Below are 24,330 nucleotides of genomic sequence, written 5' to 3' on the forward strand. Positions count from 1 at the left end.
ACCTATTGCACCTTTAATTCAACATTTTATTCATGCATTTTTGAACATTTTTGAAAAATTGAAATTGTATTAACATTCAATCATACAGTCATTATGTGCCCGTACAATCACCCAAGTTCTAATTTAAATGCTTTACAACATCCTGTAATTAAACATTAATCTATAGTTGTGTTACTACATAATTCTACAGATTAATGATTTGATATATGCACTTTTTAAATGCCACCAGTTTGTATTTTCCTGTAAGTTCTGTGTTTAGATGATGGATTGTTTAATTGCAGCGGTCCGTCTGACAGCATCTGGCCGATATATGAGGACTGGACTGAAGAATTATGCAGTCTGCCATGCTGATGCACCTACGGAAGTAGGAATCTAGAGGAATGACAAAAAACATCAAAGTGAAAATGGTGTTCTGACTGGTTGTTAAGGGATACAGCTGTGGCTGGAAGTTCACAAGAATTATTCATATTATATATTAAATTACCAATTTATTGTATTTTATTAACACCTACGCCCACCCAGACCCTAAACCCAGCCATCACAGTAATGTAAAAACAGTAATTATACCAAGTATTATTCAAATTATTTAATTAATTGTATTTAATTACCATCTACTGCAACCTGCACAGTACTGTAAATATTATTATTGTTGTACATTGTCACATAAATTGTTATATTGATGTAGTGATCTGCTGCTGTATCCTATCTAGACTTTACTCTGCTGCAGTATTCAATATCAGACTTGTTTCTGATTTGTTACCACACTAAGGAATTATGTTGTTGCTAAGGTGTTCCTACGCAGTTGCAAAGGTATTCTAAACATTCTAAATTCTAAAAGTAGAAGCATTTAAAAAATAACACATTGGTGGGATTGCTGACAGGGGCAAAGAGCTTAGAATGACCAAGAGGCGACACTCAAGAGAACGTTCCATTGCAACAGCAGCGCCCAGCAGCAGCCCCGTATTCCGCCATTTTGGAGTGAAAGTGATCGGCTGTACATTGGATCTTATTGCTGTTGCGATAGCAAGCAGCTGCTTGGTTTTTTATTTATTTATTTATACAATCGGAAAGACGACAATACAACACTTACCATCACAAACATCAGCACGTTTAATAGTTTATTTTACAGACTTATAATATGCTGTTGTTGCTAAGGTCACATTTTACCTGTTTTTGTTTTTTTTATAATTTTTATTATTTGTTTTTATTTTTCTGATACCTGTTTCTTTTATTCTTGTTTATGTAAAGCACTTTGAATTGCCATTGTGTGTGAAATGTGCTATATAAATAAACTTGCCTTGCCTTGTTGTTCTATTAGAGTTTTCATTCCAAAATGGCCGCCGCGCCATCTAGTGGCTATTCCCAAATCGCACTATAGTGTCGCCTCTTGGTGATTCTATGCTCTTTGACGGGGGTGAGGTGTCTGTCATGTGTGACGTAGGTTGGTAATTCCTCTATATATCGTTCTATTCTAAAGGATGTTTGGTGTATATATATATATATATATATATATATATATATATATATATATATATATATATATATATATATATATATATATATATATATATATATTTACTATTAAGTGACTATAAAGCTTTAATATTAAGAGTAAATAAAATGAAATAAAATAGCATCAAATTACTGCAGGTGAATGTTAACATTACTTTAAGCATGAACTTAAGACTTAACCTAAGAGTTAACCTGCCCTGGGCCAGGCTAGTTTCCCAGCATAAGCTGCCAGAGTAACTGAGTCTGAACTATCGTAAATTTTATTTATGAAACAGAATTTGTCATTAACAAATGTGACTTACTAAAATAAGCCTGGCTTTTTCTGTAAGCTTGGTTTATGAAACAGCCCCCAGGTGTGGTTGGAAGTTAACAAGAATTGTGTATTATTTCATAAATTACCCATTAAAATTGCCCCACCCTAACCCTAACAGTAATATAACAATCATTACTATATCAAGTATTGCTTCCAATACATTGCGCATTGGATGTAATTTAATTTAATGTAATGTGTATTTATATAGCGCATTTATTGTGTATGGCCATACACCCAAAGCGCTTCACAATCATGAGGGGGGGGGGGATCTCTCCACACCACCACCAGTGTGCAGCATCCACTTGGATGATGCGACGGCTGCCACAGGACAACGGCGCCAGTGTGCTCACCACACACCAGCTATTGGTGGAGTGGAGACAGTGATAGAGCCAATTCGGTGGAAGGGGATGATTGGAAGGCTATGATCGTAAGTGCCGATAGAGGGACTTTGGCCAGGCCACCGGGGTTACACCCCTGCTCTTTCACGAGAAGTGCCATGGGATTTTTAATGACCACAGAGAGTCAGAACCTCGGTTTAACGTCTAATCCGAAAGACGGCGCCCACTGACAGTGTAGTGTCCCCTTCACTTTTACTGGACTTAGGACTCACACAGAAGACAGGTTGAGCGCCCTCTGCTGGCCTTACTAACACCACTTCCAACAGCAACCTAGTGTTCCCTAGTGGTCTCCCATCCAGGTACTGACCAGACTCAGCCCTGCTTAGCTTCAGTGAGTAACCAGTCTTGGGCTGCAGGGTGACATGGCTGTGCACATGGATGTGAATTCGATTAGAACTACTAATGTGGCTAAAAAGTGTAAACAAACTACAAAGATGGTGGACGCCAAGACCGACTGTTAAGTAGAGAGGCTTCGGTAAAGATGTTTGAATGACTGTTAATTAACATCAAACCAGCTGAAAAACATTGTAATCATATTTTCCGCATTACACCTCATCCGCAACGCCAATGTGAACTTTTACAAAGAGGTGTTTGGTTATTAACATCTAAATGCAAACACCTGAGGAGATTTCTCTGCATTTTTCTTCACAATAAAAGCACATACTCACAGGGTTGTATGGTGAACCTGGCAGATACACACGTGTCTTGTTTATAGCCACAGGTTTCTTTAGTGGTCACACAACTTCCTCCAGGTCTGGAGGGGACACATCTGTTACATATCAAGGAGGAGCCTGTTGCAGAAATAAAGCAGTTATTATTATAGCAGTAAAATTTAAGTTGGGTTATCATTGATGCAGCAGTTTAAACTGATTTTTCATAGTGACTGTTCTGTAAAAGTAAATCAGCTTGACTTTAACTTACCATTCGCAAACACCAGTGCGAGAACAAGAGCCAGCAGCAGAACCTTCATCATTCTATTGAGGAAAATCCAAAATAGACCTGATCAGTCATAGTGTTTATGAATATGTCAGATGTCTACATTTTATTGAGTGATATATTTGCTCATAGTTTAATTCAGGCTTTCCATCAAACACTATTATGCATTAAAAAGGTCATATTTTGGTTTTGGGGTCTCCAACAACGGTTTGATATGCATTTAAGGTCAGAAAACACTTTCATTGTCTTATAATAAGCATTTATTTTTTTACCTAATTATCCTAACAACTCCCATATTATTTGTTCCGTGATTCATTTGTTCCCAAACTCCTGCTTAGCGAGATGCTAATCTGCACTGTTTGGTCTGATGACCCGGTCTGTTGTGATTGGTCGACTGCGCTCAGCATGAGACAGAGAGAAACACCCAGCACAGCTCATCAACAGTTTTGAAGTAGTCAGAGAGCAGAGTGTATGTGTGAGCCCAATGCAGGAGTGCATTAAAGCAACGCAGTTAAACACCAGCAAATTACTCCATTATAAACAATAAGTAAAAACAGTGACACACATTCAGTATTACTCCACACAGTGGCAAAAGCTGAACTATTTTGAAACTTGACCGCCGCAAGTGTGTAGGAACAGCTGACGGTGGCCATAGCCACGACAAACGGCAGTAGATCGCGAGCTCACAAACGCATTTAAATCCTTAAACAAAGCAGCACGCGTCTTATTTTCAACGTGGTTTAAGACGCGATATGAGAATATAAAGAGTTAACCTGATACAGTGCAAGAGGTTACAAGTAACAAAACACAATTAAATACATATTTTAATCGCACTTAAGTTACTTACACTTGTGAAATGGGGAAATAAACTGATTTATGAACTGTTCCTGTCAAGCTCTGACAAAGTTCCATACATCAATAGCCTTTTCTGATCCTTCCTTTAACCCGACGAATCCCCCGTCATAAGCATGTAGATTGCTGAAGCACTCATCAGAAAAATGATGGTAACAGCACAAGGCAGGTCTATAATGCTGAGGTATTTTTGCTAAAATAAACTTCAACACTGACTCTTCATAGCCTTATCTTTGGGTAAAGAAAATAACACTAAATTTCCCTCACACTTCAGAGCACAGCGTCTATGCCATGATTCAACCGGGGGTTCTGCTACAGTGTTTGTGGGCGGGGCCAGGGGGTTCAATTGTTTACAAATGGGCGGGGCTTGAATTTCGTATCGTTTTTCATTGCTTTCAATAAGAAAAAGTCTTGTCTTGTAAAATCCCTCAAATTCATTAGGAAATGTAAACAATTAGTAACTTTGTTTGTCTTTAATGTGGCGGATCAATAGTTTAAAACATGCCTTGCTGGTTTTGATCCTCGCCTTGCTTGTTTGTTTGTTTGTTTGTGTTGATTGCTTTCTACCTGTACTGACCTATCACCTGTGTATTTAAGTACGACTCTGTATTTGCCTGCATACATCTGTTTACCCCTATATTGACCGTTGCTTGCCTGACCATTCTCCCAATAATCCTGCATTTGGATCTGCACTTCCTTGTCAGCGACCATCATCCGCCAAAATATCAATGAAGTGGCTTCACAACAACTCGGTGAATGTCCTTGATTGGCCCAGCCAGAGCCCAGACCTAAATCCTAATTGAACATCTCTGGGGAGATCTCAAAATGGCTGTACACTGTCACTTCCCATCCAACCTGATAGAGCTTGAGAGGTACTGCAAAGAGGAATGGGCTGGAATTCCCAAAGACAGGCGCATGCCAAGCTTGTGGCATCATATTTAAAAAGACTTAAGGCTTTAATCACTGCCAAAGGTGCATCAACAAAGTATTGAGTAAAGGCTGTGAATACTTCTGTACATGGGATTTTCAGTTGTTTTTTTTTTTTTTATTTTTTATTAAATTTGCAACAATTTCAAAAAGTCTTTTTTCACATTGTCTGTATGGGGTATTGTGTGTAGAATGTTGAGGAAATAGATGAATTTAATCCATTCTTGAATAAGGCTGTAACATAAAATAAAATGTGGAAAAGTGAAGCTCTATGAATACTTTCCGGATGCACCATACAAATATATGGTAGTAGTAGTAAAACTTTATTGTCCCTGACAGGAAATCTGTTATGGGCATCACCATATTGCTGCAGACATTCAATAAAAATAACAATAAAAACAATACAAAGTCCAGTAGTTATAATAATTATACGGCTAATAAAGATATACTCTTGTTAAGTAAACCCACTGAAACTGGTACAAAGGAATACTTATATCGGGTTAACCTACACTTAGGGACTCTATATCTCCTACCAGAGGGAAGCAGTTCATAGTGTCTAAAATAAAAAATGAGTTGGATCATTCAGAATCTTTTCCACTTGATTGAGGACACAATTCTCATAAAAACTTGAAGATTAAAATATTCATCATGCCCAACAATTTTCCATCCTATCTTTAGGAGATGCATCAACTTAGATTTACACTGTACAGATACAGTAGGTTGCCAAACCCTACTGTGTATATATATATATATATATATATATATATATATATATATATATATATATATATATATATATATATATATATATATATATATATTATATCTATATAACTGTTTTTCTTTTCTTAAAATGGCTTAACTTGAAGTGCTGTAAAAAAAATGAAAAAAAAACTTCATTCAACACACAGACCATCAAAATAAAGTGTGACTGAAATAAAATCTCTGGTGTAAACAAGAGCAAACCCTCTCTATGTGAAAGAACTGTCAATGTAAGTGCCCAAGTATTTATAGGTATCTGATTGAGTAATGGCTCTGACTAAGGATGGTCGTGCACAACCACTTGAAGATGATCACCTATGCATTTTGGGTCAAATACCATCTCTTCTGTTTTTTTTAGTATTTGCTTTTAGCTTATTTTTAGCACCTCAATTAACAAACTGACTAATTTCTGACTTGTACATAACACTAATATCGTCATATAGTAAACTTAGTACGGCAGCGTCATCGGAAGATTTAAACCAAGTGAAGAACAATATTACTCTATAGTCAATAAGAATATTATAAAAATAAAAGTGTTCAATTTCACTAAATACAGATGTAAGTCTCATAATAATGTGTAAACTCACCTTGACTGTGAAGCAGATCTGAAAACAATACTCAGACTCCTGTGTTTGTGCTTTATATACTGTAATGTTGCCTCATTTCTGGGAGTCTTTGATGTGTGGAAATTCCATATTGAATTTATGCCAAAGAATCTGGAATTAACCAGACAATGACACACATTGTTACATGTGTGTGTGTGTGTGTGTTCTTGGCTTGAAGTTCAGGATATAAGTGTCGCTTTTGTTGGTTTACTCTGGTCCGTGTGGTTGTGCAACCTTATTGTTGTGTTCTGTTCTGGGTTTTTCCAATTCTGCTATGAAAGACTCTTTTCTCTGTTATCATATTTTAATCTGCTGTTTGTATAAACTGATAACAGTATTAAGTGAAATTTCATCTATGATTTGTTCATTATACTACAAATGAACAAACAGACGCAGATGATGAAACACAAAAACAACATTGGCGATGACAAAATCACATCCTTTACAAAATCAAGCAACACTTTATTCATGCAACCTGTTTATTTGTGTGGTGAAATTTGGCCACAAAATCAGTTCAACCTCATTCGAATTTATTTAACAATCGTCTATGCCAATATAGGCTCATTCTGACAACATAGCCCTATATACATTTCTGGAGGAGCAAATTATGAAGCCAGAAGTACGTATGGCTGAATTTTGTCTTTAGAATGGACGCTACAGGACAGAATGGTGCTGTTCCTTTGTAGGCTTAAAAGCTGACCGCTTACCTCCTTATGGACGGCTTTCCCTCTGTTAACAGTTTGCTCTGTGGCTCGCAATGAACGTCAGCGTACTTAAGATGCATAGAGGAGTTGACCGTGACAGTGGGGTTTGAGTCCAGCAAACAAAATGAAAATGAAAGAAAATGAAAGCCAAAAAATAAAATAAACGAGTAAATAGCAGGGTGAGAATGTGGTAAAATCTGAAAACATGGTGAAAATGTTTTTGTTTTTTTTTCTTTTTCTGGATTGCTTTTAAAACACTTGGTTGAGTTTAGTAAAGTGGGTAGGCGCTGGTCAATTTGTGCTTTTATAAAACACTATCAGTTGGGTTTAGGAAAGGGGGTGAGTGGGTATATCGGTTGGTTGGTCAGTCAGTCAGTCGAAAGCGGCCTCTGGTGGATTTACGCGAGAACAGCAGGTGCGAATGGCACTCGCAAGAGAATTTTGAGATCTCAAAAAGTGTACACAGCGGCCTCTGGTGGATTCGCGAAAACAAAAACTGCAAAACATGTACCTCCGGGGACGTATTTGGTGATCTCCAGAAATGTATATAGGGGTACGTAATCGGAATGAGCCTGGGTTGATTTATGCACACCTTCTTTTGAAGACAAAACAAGATATTCTGATGAATAAAACACAGCCAATGACATCCATATAGGAAAAACAAATGCCATAGAAGTCAATAGCTACCACTTTCCAACATTCTTCAAAATTTCTTCATTTCTGTTCAACATTAAAAAGCCCATATTATGGGTTTTTGAAAATTCCCCTCCATGTATTGTGTAACACAGCTCTAAGTGAAGTGAAGTATCCAGCTAAGGCTTAAATCTGTTAGTGTACAGTGTTTAAAACGGTTGATTCATCTATAAAAGAGTCGACTCATAGTGCTTCAAACGAGTCGCCTTGATACCGATTCATTAGGTGTTTCGCCATGACGTACGAACGAAACCAAGTTATTCACGTGCACGCGCAAACCCGGGAGATTTCAAACCTGAGGCCCCGCCCTCTGACGCAGAAACCCAGACACACACACACACACACACCCACAAACACACGCACACAAACATGCCGGTCGATTGACGTCACACTGCAGATGGACATTATCGATTCTCTACCCAGAGATGAAACCTCAGCATTATAGCCAAGCAGTTGGAAACTTCTGGAAACTACATGCTACAAAGAATACTTCATTTGCGTTTGTTAAAGGAAGGATCAGTAAAGAGTAACTTACTGATGGATGTCAGGATGAGTTTCTTCCTCCATTTCTCAAGTGTAAGTACGTGCGATTAAAGTTGCCTTGTTGACTCTAGCTTGCAAATGTATTTAGTTGTGATTTGTTACTTGTAACCGCGTGTACTGTATCAGGTTAACTGGCTATATTCTCTTATCACGTGCAAAGTCACTTTAAAAACGCGACGCGTGCTGTTTGTTTACGGAGCTCCGTGGTAGAGGTCTGCATTCCCGCGGCTGTCCCCGCGCCAGATTTCTGCGGCGCGGGAATAAATTTCCGAATCAATCGCGGGAGCGGTCGGTAACGGGTTTAATTTGGGACAGGAGCGGGCTGTCTAGCAATATCGTGGATATTGCTATGCGAATGAGACAGAGAGCTTTGCCTGCCTGTGTGTCTGCTTGGCGCTTGTGTGTATGTGTTAGTGCGCACGCGCGCGTATGAGAGAGAGGGAGCTCTGTCTGGCTGTCTCTGGACTGTTTAGCTGGGTGATTTTTTTCGGTTTTTCGGTTTTGTTCTCCCCCGCTCTTTAGCGGAATCGGGCGCGGCGGGGCAGAAAACGGGGCGGGTCGGGCCGGGCACCGGGACAAGAAATTCTAAATATAAGCGGGAGCGGTCGGGATCAGGCTAAAACCTGGCGGGTGTGGGCGGAAGCGGGAGCGTTGTCGTCCAGAGGTGTGTGTGTGTTTGTGTGTGTGTGGCAGCTAAAATCCACGCCTACACTATCGAGCGTGTATGAACTGTGATTACTTTTATATTGCTGATTAGCTGTTGGGCATTTCATTCTCTGACTGAAGGCAGTCGACCAATCGTGACAGACTGTCATCGGTCCAATCAGCGCAGATTAGCTTTGCGCTAAGGAGGGGTTTGGGAACAAATGAATCACTGGACGATTCATACGGGAGTCGCTGGGATAATTAGGTAAAAATAAATGCAGATTATAAGACCATGAAGGTGTTTTTTGACCTTGCATGCATATTAGACTGTTGTTGGAGACCCTTACAACCAGGATATGACCCTATTTCATGTATAATATGGGCTCTTTAAAACAAAACTCAAACTAGTTTGGAATAAGTGAAGGGTGAGTAAATGATGACAGAATTTTTAGTTTTTGGGTGAACATTTCCTTTAAATTCCACCAGTTTGCATAATTTTTGTATTTAATTTTAAATGATGGGTGTATTGCACAGGTCAGTCTGACAGCACTTGGCCTTAATCGAGGTACTGGACTGAAGAATCATGCAATCCGCCATGCTAATGCATCTCCGGAAGTAGCCAACTAAAGGAAAGTCAAAGGAAATTACAGTGAATTAGTGCACTTGTTTATATTAATGCATTTCAAAGAACAAATACCTCACTAACTCTTTGTATTTGTGTAAATCCTTAGGGTGTATTTCAAGCAAGAATTGCATGATGCTGATTCAAAATGTTTCTTTTGAACAGATTTGCACAGTTTTAGCAATAAAGGTCATTATTTACTCACCGTTCACTTGTACTGAACTGGTGTGAGTTTCTTTCTTTCTGCTTATGTTATTTGGGAAATTAAAAAGTAGTTATAATATAGATTTACAAATTGATAATGAAGTTATAGATAGAGTGTATGCAATTAAGTTTCTTGGTGTTGTATTGGATCATAAAAGTAGTTGGAAACCGCAAATAAATAATGTGATATCAAAATTAGTGAAAACTGTAGCAATAGTGTGTACAGCAAGATTTATCCTGGACAATAAATCAATGTATATATTATATAACACACCTATGTTGCCATACATGAGTTATTGTGTTGAAATTTGGGGGAATACATATAAATCTAATTTACGCTCCATATGTACAATGCAGAAAAAAGTAATTCGACTAATAGAACATGTCGGGTATTTAGCGCATACAAATCCTTTATTATTTAAATTAAAGATACTTAAGTTCAATGAGTTGGTTAAGTTTAAAACAGCACAATTTATGTTTAAAGCTAGGAATAAACTACTTCTGAAATGTCTACAAAAGTTTTTTGAAGAACGACAAGGGGGATATAACCTGAGAGAAGAACTAAATTTTAGGAGGTTGAAAACAAGAACAACTTTAAAAAGTTTGTGTATGTCTGTACGTGGTGTAAAACTATGGAACAGTCTAGATCAGACTCTAAAACAACGTCAGGATATTAATCAATTTAAAAAACTGTATAAATATATATTAATAAAGGAATATAATGATGAAGGTGATTGAAAAGGTTAAAAGGAGAAAGGTATGATGAAAATTTAATTAATGGCTATTTGCTGTATGTTGTTGTTGTTGTTGTTGTTGTTGTTTCCTTTTTCTATTTTGAAGTACTATGTATTTTTTTCTCTTTTATTTCTTTGGCTCTATGTTAAAAAATGAAAAGGTACAAATGGAATCAAACTAATTATTTGTCAAAGATGCCAAAAGGATCAAATATGTGTCATGTAAAAAGAAGAGATAGGTAAAAGAATAAATAAGTTTAAGTAATAAGCAAATGATGTATGTGGTAATGGGGTGGGAGAATAATAAGCTTTTGCTTCATCCCGCTCCATTTTTGACCATGTTGAAATGTTTTTATTTTTGTTAATGATATTTTATGTATGATATTTTTGTTTGAAAATAAATAAATCAAATAAAAAAAATAATACAAATCAAGATATTTTGCAAAATGCTGGTAACCGGTAACCATTGACTTCCATTAGTTTTTTTCTTCTATAGAAGTCAATAGTTACCTGTTCCTAACATTCTTCAAAATAACATCTTTTGTGTTTAACATAGTAAAGAAACATAAAGGTTTGTAGCCACTCAAGTGTGAGTAAATTAATAGATTTCCATTTTTTGGTGAACTGTTCCTTTAAAACACTTCATCCTCACTCTAATCCTGAATAAAGGGAAGATAGAAATATCGCAACAATCTACTGTTGTGAGCGTGTTACATCAAAACTGTTTTGAAATGTTTTTAACTGACCGTGGCTCAACTTTATATATTGCAATTTTATAACCCCTCATCATGACTGGACTCCTGTAACTACTCAAGTGTACCGAACCAGCTAAGACCAGGCTGGAAATGGCTGGAAACCAGCCTGAAAGGGGCCAGAACCCCTCTAAAACCAGCCTGAATGGCCAGCTAAAATCAGCCCACCAGCTGGTTAAAGCTGTTTTTTTTTAGTAGGGGCACTCAGCAATTCAACAAGAGGAGGCAATACACACAAGAAGTGCTAATTATACAAAGGAATCTGTGTGTTTAATAGGTGTTTAATAAGTTGACATGATATAGTTAATTTGATTCAACTTATTTTTGGCAACTTCTTTTTACGGTACATACAAGTGAAATTACTGAAACCATGAATGTTTTTATCAGGTGTAATGTTGGTCGTACAGTGCCAATGTCTTCAAATCTGAAACAAAGTCATGTTCATTCATTTTCATTTGGCGTAGACCGTGATTATCAGCGGTCACCACAGCGGAATAAACCGCCAACTATTCCAGCATATATGTTTAACGGAGTGGAAGCCCTTCCACCTATACTGGGAAACATACATACACTCTCACATTCACACACACACACACACACACACACACACACACACACTCATACACTACTGCCAGTTTTAGTTAATTCCAATTCACCTGTTCCGCATGTCTTTGGACTGAGGGGGAAACTGGATTTATATCTTTAGATGTGCAGAAAATGTCATATGTACACCCAGGCCTGGATTGGCTTTTGGGGAGAACTGGGAGAATTCCCGGTGGGCCGGTACGTTTTTTGGCCGCAAGGGCCGGTGTCCCTAGCTGCTTGCACACTGTGCAGTTGCACTTTTTTCATGTATTTGTTAATTTGACCATAGCCTCACTCTTTTTATTCATTATTTTGCCGCAGCTTCGCTCTTTTTATTTATTTTTTCACAGCCCCGTGAGCAAAATGCAGCCCGCAGGTTTAAGGCTTGAAACTCCAGAGCTAAAAAGGAGCCCCACTCCGGCCCTGTGTACAAAGCAAACACCTTGCAGAGTCATTAATATGAAACTCACAGGGAGGACTGGTGAATCTGGCAGACACACAAGTATCTTTCTTATATCCACACGTCTCCTCTTTGGTCACACAGGATCCTCCGGGGACGCTCGGGACGCAGTTGTAGCATTTCAGGGCAGAGCCTGCAACAGTTATCTGATTGTGAATCATCGCAATTAATATTTTACATCAGTTTATTGTTTTGCACAAACAAAGTCTTCTGATAAGGCTTGTTTGCTGTAATACTGAAACCTGCAGTTTGGCTTTCAACATGCAAACCCACCATCAGCAAACACAAGAGCGAGAACAAGAGCCAACAGCAGAACCTTCATCATTCTGTTGAGCAAAGAGAGAAAACTGTCAACAAACATTGTGTGTACTTTGTAATCATTCATTCATTCGGCTTAGTCCCTTTATTCATCAGGGGTCACCACAGCTGAATGAACCGCCAACTATTCCAGCATATGTTTTACACAGCGGATGCCCTTCCAGCTACAACCCTGTACAGGGAAACACATATACACTCTCACATTCACACACACACACACACACACACACATACACTACAATCCATTTAACCGGAGCACCCAGAGGAAACCCACACCAACACAGGGAGAACATGCAAACTCCTCACAGAAATGCCAACTGACCCAGATTCGAACCAGCAAACTTCTTGCTGTGAGGCGACAGTACAAACCACTGAGCCATGTGTCGCCCTTTACATAACTTAAATTCGCAAAAAATATTGTTAAACTTTGTATATAAAAAATAATAAGGAATGCTGGTAATCACACTGTTTTGGATACCATAGACTTTATTATATGAATTATATAATATTTTTATTCAAATTATGTTCATTTATATTCCATATTTGTTACACTGTAAAGAAATCTTGTTTTTTAAAACGATTTAGATCACATTTATCACAATCAAGTGAACTTTTTTGTCAAATAAATTGATTTGGCATTACAGGCGTGGCCGCAGAGCCGCAGAGAAGGCCACAAGATGGCTATGGATTAAGAGGGCAGATCCGTGGACTGCTGTTGGGACACAATTCAGGACTTGATCAACCCCGGCTGGGTCACCTGGGTGAGAGTGTATGATGTTGAGAGACCGGAAACACCCAATGATCCCAGGATACATCACTGATGATGTATCCTGGGCTGAGGCCAGCTTCCAGTCCACTGCTGAGACTGCAGCTCTGCACAAGACTTTTGGCCAGTGGAGAAATTAAAATGGTCGTGCCCAACTGAATCTGGTTTCTCTCAAGGTTTTTTTTCTTCACTCTCCTATTGGTGAAAGTTTTTTTCCCTCTCCGCTGTCGCCACTGGCTTGCATGGCTCAGGTTCTGAAAAGCTACTCATCGATGAATGATTTCAAACCACACTGAACTGAGCTAAACTGAACTGAACTTAAACACTAAAAACTGAACTACCCTGATCCAGTGAAGCTGCTTTGACACAATCTACATTGTAAAAGTGCTATAAAAATTAAGTTAAATTGAATTGAATTGAATTGATTATGTGTCCCAAATGCATTTATGAGATGTTTCTTGCAAAAAAAAAAAACTGTCAAATTGACTAAAAATATTCTGTTATATTTAGTTCACATTTAGCACAATCAATTGAACTTTTCCAGTCATCTGAACTGATCAATCAGATTGACAAAAATATGTTAAACATTGTATAACAAAAAAAACTTGAGTAATTTATAAAAATAAAAGTAACAAAAACATTTGCTGTCATTCCTTTTTTTGTCAAATCATTTTGTTTAGAGCTTATTTTGTAATCTTAAATGTGGAAATCGGCTTCCTGCGAGGTCAATAGTTTAAGTTCATTTATTTATAGAGCACATTTTAAAACAGCCACACGGCTGACCAAAGTGCTGTACAGAATAATAGTTAGTAAAACATAGAGAACATTTATAAAAAAAAAAAACAGAGAAATAAAACCAAGAGAAAACACAGAATGCATTTAGAAATAAAGCAATAGACAAACATATTATAATATTTATAAGCCAAACTGAACAGGTACATTTTTTAAAAAGTCATTTAACCCTTGTGCACTCTTCAAATGTATTACCCTTTTGTTATGTTTGCGATAAAAACATCCACTAAATTAAACTGCAGTTTTTATACAAATCTGTTGTAAGAGCCAGTTATGCATAATTCATTTGTGATAATAATTTAGTTTAAGAGGTTAAAACATGATCAAAATTGATATTCAAATATAACATAAATTCATTGTGATTGTGTTATCTAAAATGCATAATTGAATAATTGATACAATTTAAAAACCTTTACTTTGGTATTTTGGCTTCCGACAGTAATACGTCATGAGGTCATTAGTTCATACGTTTAAGGCAGATTGCAGTTATGGATGTTGGAAGCAACACAGTTTTTTGACCGAGCTCATCGAGTCTATTGTAACTTTTTACCTGCATTTCTTCAGTAAACCTTTTTTAAAAGGAGATTTGGTTTTACTCGCGTTTTTGCAAACACTGGTTGTTGGAATAGAAGCTGTAAAAGGTGGTACATAAAGATTTGCACGAAAGGTGTGCCCCTACATCTGTTAATCAACCTCAATCCTGATCAAAACCACTAAATTGTTTAAAAAATTACAAAATTTTAAGTCTTTAATTGTCAAATTCACAAGTAATGTCACTGATTTGATGAAAAAATGCACACAAAATGACGTATTTTCAAAATATAAAAAGTGTTTGTGGGCTGGATTTTTTTCCCTTTTATCACAGTCTTGTACATGTGAAGATTAGTAACAACATTGTCTTTGATGCATTGTTAGATTTTCAGTTTTTCTCCTTAATTTACTGTTGGTGGCTGGTTTTGCCGCATTGACTTCCATTATAACCACATTTGATGGTGCATAAATACACAGTCTTTGTTTTTGTTTACTCCATGCTTTTTTTCTATTGTTTTGTTTTTAAGATAATATGTTGTAATGTATATTTATGTAGCGCATTTTAATTTTTATGGCCATACACCCAAATGTGTAAGAAAAGTGTAAAAAAAGAGACAAAAGTGTAAAGAAAGAGACGGTGTGCTTGAAACGTTACACACCTTGCTGCAGCCTTTTGATTTAATACATTGGTAATTTTTATTGGAGCTTTGGTGTTGCCGTCTTTTTGAAAGAGTAATGTAATGAAATGATTAATGAGCTCGTGTTATGATGATGATGTCAAACTGAGGCTTTGCTCAACTGTTTGCTCACCACATGACTTTAGTGATTAATCTGAGAAAAATGTCATCTGCAGAACAGGCCAGTTTAATGAGTGTTCAAACAAAGCGTATATTCACACAGAACATTCAACCTTATTTTTAACATGATTATCAAGGTGTAAGTGTAAATAATACATATAGACATTATACATATTACAAGGGGCGACGCAGTGGCGCAGTGGGTAGCACGTTCGCCTTACAGCAAGAAGGTCGCTGGTTCGATCCTCGGCTCAGTTGGCGTTTCTGTGTGGAGTTTGCTTGTTCTCCCTGCGTTCCCGTGGGTTTCCTCCGGGTACTCCGGTTTCCCCCACAGTCCAAAGACAGGTGAATTCGGTAGGCTAAATAGTCTGTAGATTAGTGTGTGTGTGTGTGTGTGTGTGTGTGTGGATGTTTCCCAGCGATGGGTTGCAACTGGAAGGGCATCCGCTGCGTAAAAACTTGCTGGATAAGTTGGCGGTTCATTCTGCTGTGGCGACCCCAGAATAATAAAGGGACTAAGCCGACAAGAAAATGAATGAACATTACAAGACTATTATGTCATGGCTGGAACACCCCAAATTTGTGATTTTAAACTGTTAAATGTTACTATTATCCTTTTGTTTGTTAAAAAAAAAACATTATGAAAATTGGTATGATTGCATTTATTTTGAACATTTTAGGTCCAATTAAATATGTTATTTCAGTTATATGTTGCTATTAATAATAAAAAAAAATTAATAATAATAACAATAGTGTTATTATTATTACTATTATTAGTAGTAGTAGTATTTTTGTGGGCATCAGGGTGGTGCAGTGGGTAGCACAATCGCTCACTGGTAAGAGCGCCGGCAGGGTCAGTTGGCATTTCTGTTTGGATGTTTTGGATGTTCTCCCAGTGTTGGCATGGCATTCCTCCCGGTGCTCTGGTTTCCTCCACAGTCCAAAGACATCCAGTACAGGTGAATTGGATGGCTAAATTTGCCGTAATGTATGTGTGTGAATGAGAGTGTATGGGTGTATGGGTGTTTCCCAGTGATGGGTTGTGGCTGGAAGGGCATCCGCTTAATATGCATATGCTGAATTGATTTTCTTTTCGGCTTAGCCCCCTTATTAATCTGGGGTCGCGACAGTGGAATGAACCGCTAACTTATCCAGCATATGTTTTAAGCAGCGGATGCCCTTCCAGCTGCAATCCATGGGAAACATCCATATGCACTCATACACTACGGACAATTTAGCCTACCCAATTCACCTGTACCACATGTCTTTGAGCTGTGGGGGAAACCGGAGCACCCAGAGGAAACCCACGCAAATGCAGGAAGAACATGCAAACTCCACACAGAAACGCCAACTGACCCAGCTGAGGCTCAAACCAGCAACCTTCTTGCTGTAAGGTGACAGCACTACCTACTGAGCCACTGTGTCGCCAAAAAGGAATGTATTCTCATAACTGTACTGTAAATCTCTTTTAGTTTACTGCATAATTAAAATTTTAAGGAGAATATAGCTCTTATAAAACGAACATGACCTGCAGCCAAACGGTTTTCTCAGAATTATTCTTCAGATATATGTTATTGTGCTATATTGTTATATTTAGGCTAATACAGAATTGTGCTTGTCAGAATGTAAAACTCATTTTATATTCTCTACCAGCTCTTCCTTTTAAAAGTGCAAAGTTAAACTGCAAAAACGATCGTGTTTTGTTCAAAATAACAAGTAGCTCATGCAAACTTACCTTGACTGAAGTGGAGCTGAGAAGAACTGAGTAGATGCACAGCTGTGTTTGCTCTTTATGAGCTTCCAGAAACACAGAAAAGACTAAACACAACGGCTTGTTTCAGCTCATTATGTGTTGTGTGATATTTTTTTCTGCCACTCTGGTCTTTTCCAACAAAATATACATTGTTTATCCTATTGCATTGTAATTGTGTGAAGTGGTTGTGTGAAATAGACATGCATTTAATGTTTAATGTTTTACCAAACACAAAAAATAACCATAATTAATCCAGCATAATATACAGTGTCAGAGTCTGTGTATAGATAAGCAACTGGCATAGCAGCATAATAAATAAGTTGCATTTCACATGCCATAGTAATATATTAAGCAATCAAAAAAAAAGTAGTAAATCCAAGGAATCATCTCTGAATAATTTTTTTGTCAGTGTTGTTTTCCGTTGATTAGTAACATTTGACGACCTTTTCAATACTGTTATTATTATTATTATTATTTCCCTTATTAGTATTGTTTAAGGAGCTGTTCAAAATCAACGTTCAAATTGATGGGGTGCTGGGGGGTCTTGGTTCTCCCATAAGCGACCATAAGCATACTTGGACGGTTCTTTCTTTGAAATTATACTAGGTGCATATATTATGGTGGTGCTGCTGCCACAAAGCGATGCTGTCCATTATTTTTTGCCTTAAATATGTTATAAACTAATCCAAATAAGATTTTTGTTCTGAAACAAATCTAAATGCTAAGTGCGCCACACGCTGTTTACTACCGGAATTTCAATTAGCAGACAACGACGTCACCGCTTGAAGCAAATCCTTTCACCTCATGACGGTAAGATAAATATTCTTTCATAAACGCCGTATCTCATTTGTTGAAATTTATTGAACCAAGAGTTTATCTTATTCCAGAAAACTCACTCGGTTATCTTAATTTATTATGGAAGTTTTTGTTTCCTACACGATACTATAGCTCACTAACAGACTATGCAATTAGCTTAGCTAACCTTAACTAATGTAAAGTTAATATGAAATATTGGTTGAGGAATGCAGACCATTATGAATTTAATGAATATAGCCTATGTCTACAATACTCAGTGTTACAAATTGACAACGTGTTAATTCCATTACAACAATACTGTCAAAAATGATGACCCCATTTTGTCAACAGGATTAAAAAAAAAAAAGATTTGTAAACACGAGTGCTGGGGGAGAACAAAAAGTGACATTTTTGTGCATTATTGTAAGCTAATTAAGTAAATTGCAAACTAATTACATTGCCAAAATATTTTGAAGAACAATATTTATTACTTTATAAAATGAGGTCTCATTATTAAATGTTTTGTATGCAATGAAGTTATGACAACACTTGGAAATATATATATATATCTTTAAGATGTTATCGCGTTAAAAATACAATGATAATACATAATAAAAAACTTTATTGACTTTATTAGTTATTAGCTCCATTAAATTTGAGATTTTAACAGATTTGTGTGTGTTAAGCCTCAGTTAAGAAAATGTTAGCTCTTGTCAGCTTTAATTGTGGAGAAACTGGATAATTTAGAGCTTCTGTCAGCTAATTTTAGCTTCCGGGTTTAAAATGATTTTTGGGGCGGGATCAAAATCAGCGACGTAGCGCAAAACTGCAAGTGCAAAGATGACGCGTCGGTTTTTCATTATTATTCATAGTGGGGTTTTCTTATCCTATGAGAAGAGCCGGCTGCTTAATTATTCATGACTGCTCGTGCTTTCCGAAGGCAAGGCAGACCTGCCAGTGCCAAGCTGTGACATCCTACGTTGATGAGTTAGACCGCGTCCACGGACCCACGGCACACAGTATTTAGCTGTTTATGAAGGGTCGTATGTGTTTGCTTCCATGATCCACAGGATTTGTTGCTTGTTTTTCCCCACGATGCTCTCAGGGCCGATTCAGCAAGGCTGTTTGTGTGCAGCACAAACATTTTGTCGGGAGAGCAGTAGGAGAATTGGAGGATGGTGGACGTTGTCTTTTATCAAGAGTTCGTTCACATTTAGATACATCGCCGTGCTGTTGTGTTTCCCTAAATACTCCAGACTACCAGCAGGGCTAATGGTTAAAATAGACAGGGCAAGAGACCTGCTGCACTGAGTCTACCTATGATTCAAACCCGGGGGTTGAGGGAAAAGTCCTCTTTTAGTGTTTATATAAACACGATTATCTTTAATAATGTATGAATTGTGGTTGTGTGTGTATGAAATGACGAATAACAAATGTAGAAGGGTATTAAATGACTGTTTATTTTTTTTGCATTTTAACTTTGTAAACTATAAATGGGTTTGTGTCTCATTTTGTGAGACGACTGACATTAGTTCGCTGAACTTCGCTCCCCTCCTTCTCCCCTGCTCTGCTCGCCACGCCGACTCCTGCCTCTGATTGCGGAGCTCCACGCCCATTATGATGCATTTTTTTTTAAATTCTGAGGTAGACTTGAAGTGAAAGTGGCCCTTCTTTACAAGTAATTAAACATTACCTGAGAAATGAACAAATGTTGCCTATATACACATTATTTTCAAACCAGCAACAAATTGTTTACCAATTATTTAATAAAACATAAACAATAATAGTGAACCGGATTACTTGTGATGACACTGAAGTAATGAAAGTCTGTAGAGTACATAGGCTGCGTCCGAAACCGCATACTTCCATACTATACAGTACGCTAAAATCAGTATGTGAGCCCAGTGGTATGTCCGAATTCATAAAATTCGAAAATCAGTTTTAGCCATAGTCTTTTGACCTTATTCTAAATTGCGGAAGTGCGCCTGTTTTATCGATTGTTTTAGAACTTCTGGTTCTGTCGCCTATGGGAGAAATGACTAGGAATAATAAACGGCAGAAAACGGTAAAACTACTTGCTCTACAAACAAATGTTTGCATGACTATACAGACCAAGTAGAATAATATAATAAGGAAATATCAGTTTGCAACATCAAACAGCAAAACGAGCAGTTTTTAACATCTAAAAATGAATGGAAGTGAATGAGACCGGAGATCTTGAGCCAAAAAGATTCAAATGGCTGCGCCCACTCGTCAACGAAGAATAAAGTGAATAGTGTGCACAGTACTAGACAGTGTAAATGCTGTAAATAGTTCTTTAGATTTGAGGTAAGAGCGACACCCGGTGGTCTGAATATTAAACAGCTCTTTTAAATCTACTGATTAATTAATTTATTATTATTAATTAAAAGTTTGAACACTGCTGAAAGAGAGAAGAAAAAAAAATATATGTATTTATATATATATATATATATATATATATATATATATATATATATATATATATATATATATATATATATATATATATATATATGTGCAGGATATATATGGATTTTTGTGATGTTTTATCTTTTACTTTTACTATTTTTTAAGAATGCTTGTTTTTATATTATTTTGTATTATATGTACATCATTAAATGTGAATATTTCAGTTGCTTATCAAATGCAGCAATAATAATAATAATAATAATAATAACAATAATAGAAATGAATGCAAGTAAAATATTTTTTATAAATGTTAAAATATGTTTAATTAATTAATTAATTAATTAATTAATTAATAATAATAATAATAATAATAATAATAATAATAATAATAATAATAATAATAATACAATAGTAATAATAATAAATGTACATTATTTATTTATTTATTATGCATATACAGTAAATGTGAGTGTGGGTGTGTGTATAGTGAGACCAAAAATGATCCAGATGAATATTGAGGATTTTTATAAATTGATTCATATTAATATAATGATGTTGACTGTATATATTTATATTGATTTAATATAAAACATTTAGTTATTGAATTACGATCAGGAAAAAGTGTGGAAAACAGTGAATATCTTAATAGATCACAAACAAACTCTTAATAAACAAACTTCTCTTCATAAATACACAAAGAAAGAAAACTAACATCAAACAAAACAGGAAACCATATTTATTGGTATCATATTTATATCAACTTGAACAAACTAAACATAACAGAGACAGTGAAGCCTGTTCGATCGTCTCTATGATTGTGAATATTATCAGATAGAAGACAAACTAAATGATGATGACGTTATTGCAGAGATCAGACTGGCAGCATTTGATCTTCATGGCAGTGTTACTCTGGGAGATCAGACATTCAGTCATTCTGCCACACCTGCTGAAGCCCATGAGTACACACACACACACACACACACACACACACAAACACACACATCGCATTAGGATTTCATCTTAAACTCAATACAGCTTTATTTTTGTATAACACACAGCAAAGAATCACATTATGGCTGATTCGTTTTGGTCAGTGATTTTTTTTTTGTTGTTGTTGAGAGTTTTCCATATTAGTTTAATTCATTCATTAATTTTCCTTCGGCTTAGTACCTGATTTATCAGGGGTCACCACAGCTGAATGAACCGACAACTACTCTATGTTTTACGCAGTAGATGCATTTTAGAATTTGTTATTATTTTGTGTTTTTGCAAAGGGAACTGGGTTTTTTTCTGCGCAAATTCATTAATTGATTTTCCTGCGACTTAGTCCTTTATTTACCAGTGGTCGTCACAGCGGAATGAACCGCCAACTACTCTAGCATATGTTTTACGCAGTAGAATACATTTTAGAATGTATTATTATTTTGTGTTTTTGCAAAGGATATTGTTTTGGTTTTTTTTGGGCAAAAATCATTGATTTTCCTTCAGCTTAGTCTCTTATTTATCAGGAGTCGCCACAGTGGAATGAAACGCTAACTATTCTGGCAAATGTTTTACATAGCAGATGCATTTTAGTTGCATAATTTGTTGTCAGTTTGTGTTTTTGCAAAGTGAATTGTTTTTTTTTCTGCACAAATTTATTCATTGATTTGATTTTTCCAAACACTCTTATTCACACTCCTAAACTACAGACAATTTAGCTTATTCAATTTGCCTAGAGCGCATGTGTTTGGGCTGTGGGGGAACCGGAGCACCTGGAGGAAACCCACGCAAACACAGGGAGAACATGCAAACTCCAAACAGAAATGCCAACTGACCCAGACAGGATTCGAATCAGTGAACTTCTTCCTGTGAGGTGACAGTGCTAATCATTGAGTCACCATGCCAAAAAAACATTTATGTCAAGTTTATTTATATAGCACTATTAAACACAACCAAAGGTTGACCAATGTGCTGAACAATAAATCACAAAGAACAGGTATAAAATTATAGCTAAAACAAACAATTCTCACAAATAGTTAATATAGGTAAAAACAACCAAATCTCACTAATAGTTATTATAGCTAAAAACAAACAATTCTCACTAATAAAATGGCAAATCAAAAACGTAAGTTTTCAACCTGGATTTAAAAACAGACAGCGATGATATAGACCTAATACAGAGAGGCAGAGCATTCCACAAAGTAGGACCAGCTACTGCGAAAGCCCGGTCACCCCTGCATTTCAGCCTCGACTTTGGAATGTATAAAAGTCTCTGGTTTGATGACCGAAGAGACCGACTAGGCTGATGTTCAGTCAACAGGTCTGACAGGTAGGAAGGAGCTAAGCCATTTAGAGATTTAAAAACCAGGAGAAGAATTTTAAAAGTGACACGATAGTGCACAGGCAACCAGTGCAGAGAGCGCAGAACTGGTGTGATGTGGTCAAATTTTCTGGTGCTGGTTAAAAGCCTTGCAGCAGCATTTTGAACTAGCTGTAGGCGGGATCGAGTTGTCTCACTGATCCCAAAATATAGCGCATTACAGTACTCCAATCTTGAAGTAATAAAAGCATGAATTATTTTTTCAAAATTCTTTCTAGATAAAATAGGTTTGACCGTTTTTAAAAGTCGAAGCTGAAAAAAGCAGGATTTGACCACTGCGTTAATCTGCTCATCAAATCTTAAGCCATCATCAAAGATAACATCCAGATTTTTTACACAGGGCTTCACAGACAAACCCAATTCACCAAGATCAGATGGTGATGTCCAAGAATAAATTGACGAGCTGAACACAAATGTTTCAGTTTTGCTCTCATTAAAATCTGGAAAGTTTAAAGACAACCAGGCTTTCACATCTGCAAGGCAAGACATAAGAGTCTCCAGTCCACTAGAATTCTCTTTTAAAGGCAGGTAAATTTGAGTGTCATCTGCATAACCGTGGAAAGACAGACCATGTCTTCTAAAAATAAGACCATGTCTTTTCTAAAAATACTTTTTTTTATATCAAATATTTTTAAATATCTTTTTCTTTAAACATTTCATCCTTTATTCTATAATTACACCTTTAAAAATATAAACTCTAACAAAAATATTATTGCAAAGGTAGAAAAATTTATTTCCCAACACTGTTTGTGAACTAAATGACTGATGTTTTGGTTTTGTAACCCCCGTGGAATATGAGAATGTGACAGGAAAGTTGATTATTGTGTAAACTGAAATTGAGAAACATGATAAACACTGGGTCTGTGACTGATATATATCACGTCTTTAAGAAGTCTGATGAAATATGTGGACATTTGAAGTTGTAATGTTCCTGTAAATGGGAATCTATATCTGTTTATTTTGGGTTCAAGGTACATGTGTGCACAAGGCTGTACTGCGTGTTGAGTTTAGTTCTGCCCAACTGATTTAACCAGCCGAAAAGTTGAAAAACCATCGATTATCCATTAGTCATTAGATCATTAGATCTACTGTACATATGACTGTCAAACTAAAGATCATTAATATTTAACAACGTTCAAACTAACTTTTTCAAATATCACACACACTTTGCAAATACATACATGTTTTAGAGTCTAAAAGAGCTGACTGTGTGATGAAGACTATCAGAATGTTTTTAAAATTACTTGTTAAAAACGTTGTTTTAAAATGTTGTTAAAGAGAGAGTTCACCCAAAACTGAAATTTATTATGTATTTATTAACCCTAAAGTGGTTCCAAACTTTTAGAAGTTTCCAAGTTTTAGGAACAACAAATAATAACTTGACTTTTAGTTGATCATTTGGTATCAGAAGTGGCCTATATGAAAGGCAAAGGCCTCAAGATTCCGCTTATTTTACCACAATAACATATGACCATCTCTTTATCATTAATTATTTAATTAGGACGGGAAGGTCTGACTTGCTTAGACAAAACTCTTGTC

The 24,330-nt window shown here is 36.5% G+C and overlaps 3 protein-coding genes across 3 annotated transcripts in view; 1 reads left to right on the forward strand and 2 right to left on the reverse strand.

Moving 5' to 3' along the window:
• Positions 1-12: 12 nt before the first annotated feature.
• thfp5 (three-finger protein 5) lies at positions 13-6,310 on the reverse strand. The gene is given in 4 exon segments (NM_001172308.2): positions 13-372; positions 2,892-3,014; positions 3,145-3,197; positions 6,288-6,310. Coding segments are annotated over 3 exon segments (276 nt in total). The 5' UTR covers position 3,197; positions 6,288-6,310; the 3' UTR covers positions 13-271.
• A 456-nt stretch (positions 6,311-6,766) lies between these two features.
• Positions 6,767-17,325, reverse strand: ly97.2 (lymphocyte antigen 97, tandem duplicate 2). Its single transcript, XM_073931349.1, has 4 exons — positions 17,187-17,325; positions 12,521-12,573; positions 12,258-12,380; positions 6,767-9,513 (listed from the first exon to the last, which is right to left on the reverse strand). The coding sequence occupies exons 2-4, from the start codon at positions 12,570-12,572 to the stop codon at positions 9,401-9,403; spliced, it is 288 nt and encodes a 95-aa protein (XP_073787450.1). The 5' UTR covers position 12,573; positions 17,187-17,325; the 3' UTR covers positions 6,767-9,400.
• A 647-nt stretch (positions 17,326-17,972) lies between these two features.
• crygn1 (crystallin, gamma N1) overlaps positions 17,973-24,330 on the forward strand; it is a 35,358-nt gene continuing 29,000 nt past the window's right edge. The window contains exon 1 of the mRNA XM_068223872.2: positions 17,973-18,014. Coding sequence (XP_068079973.1) covers positions 18,009-18,014 — 6 coding nt within the window. The 5' untranslated portion in view covers positions 17,973-18,008. The remainder of the gene's footprint in view (positions 18,015-24,330) is intronic.

The sequence above is a fragment of the Danio rerio genome, chromosome 2, assembly GCF_049306965.1.
Source record: "Danio rerio strain Tuebingen ecotype United States chromosome 2, GRCz12tu, whole genome shotgun sequence".
Classification (NCBI taxonomy): domain Eukaryota; kingdom Metazoa; phylum Chordata; class Actinopteri; order Cypriniformes; family Danionidae; genus Danio; species Danio rerio.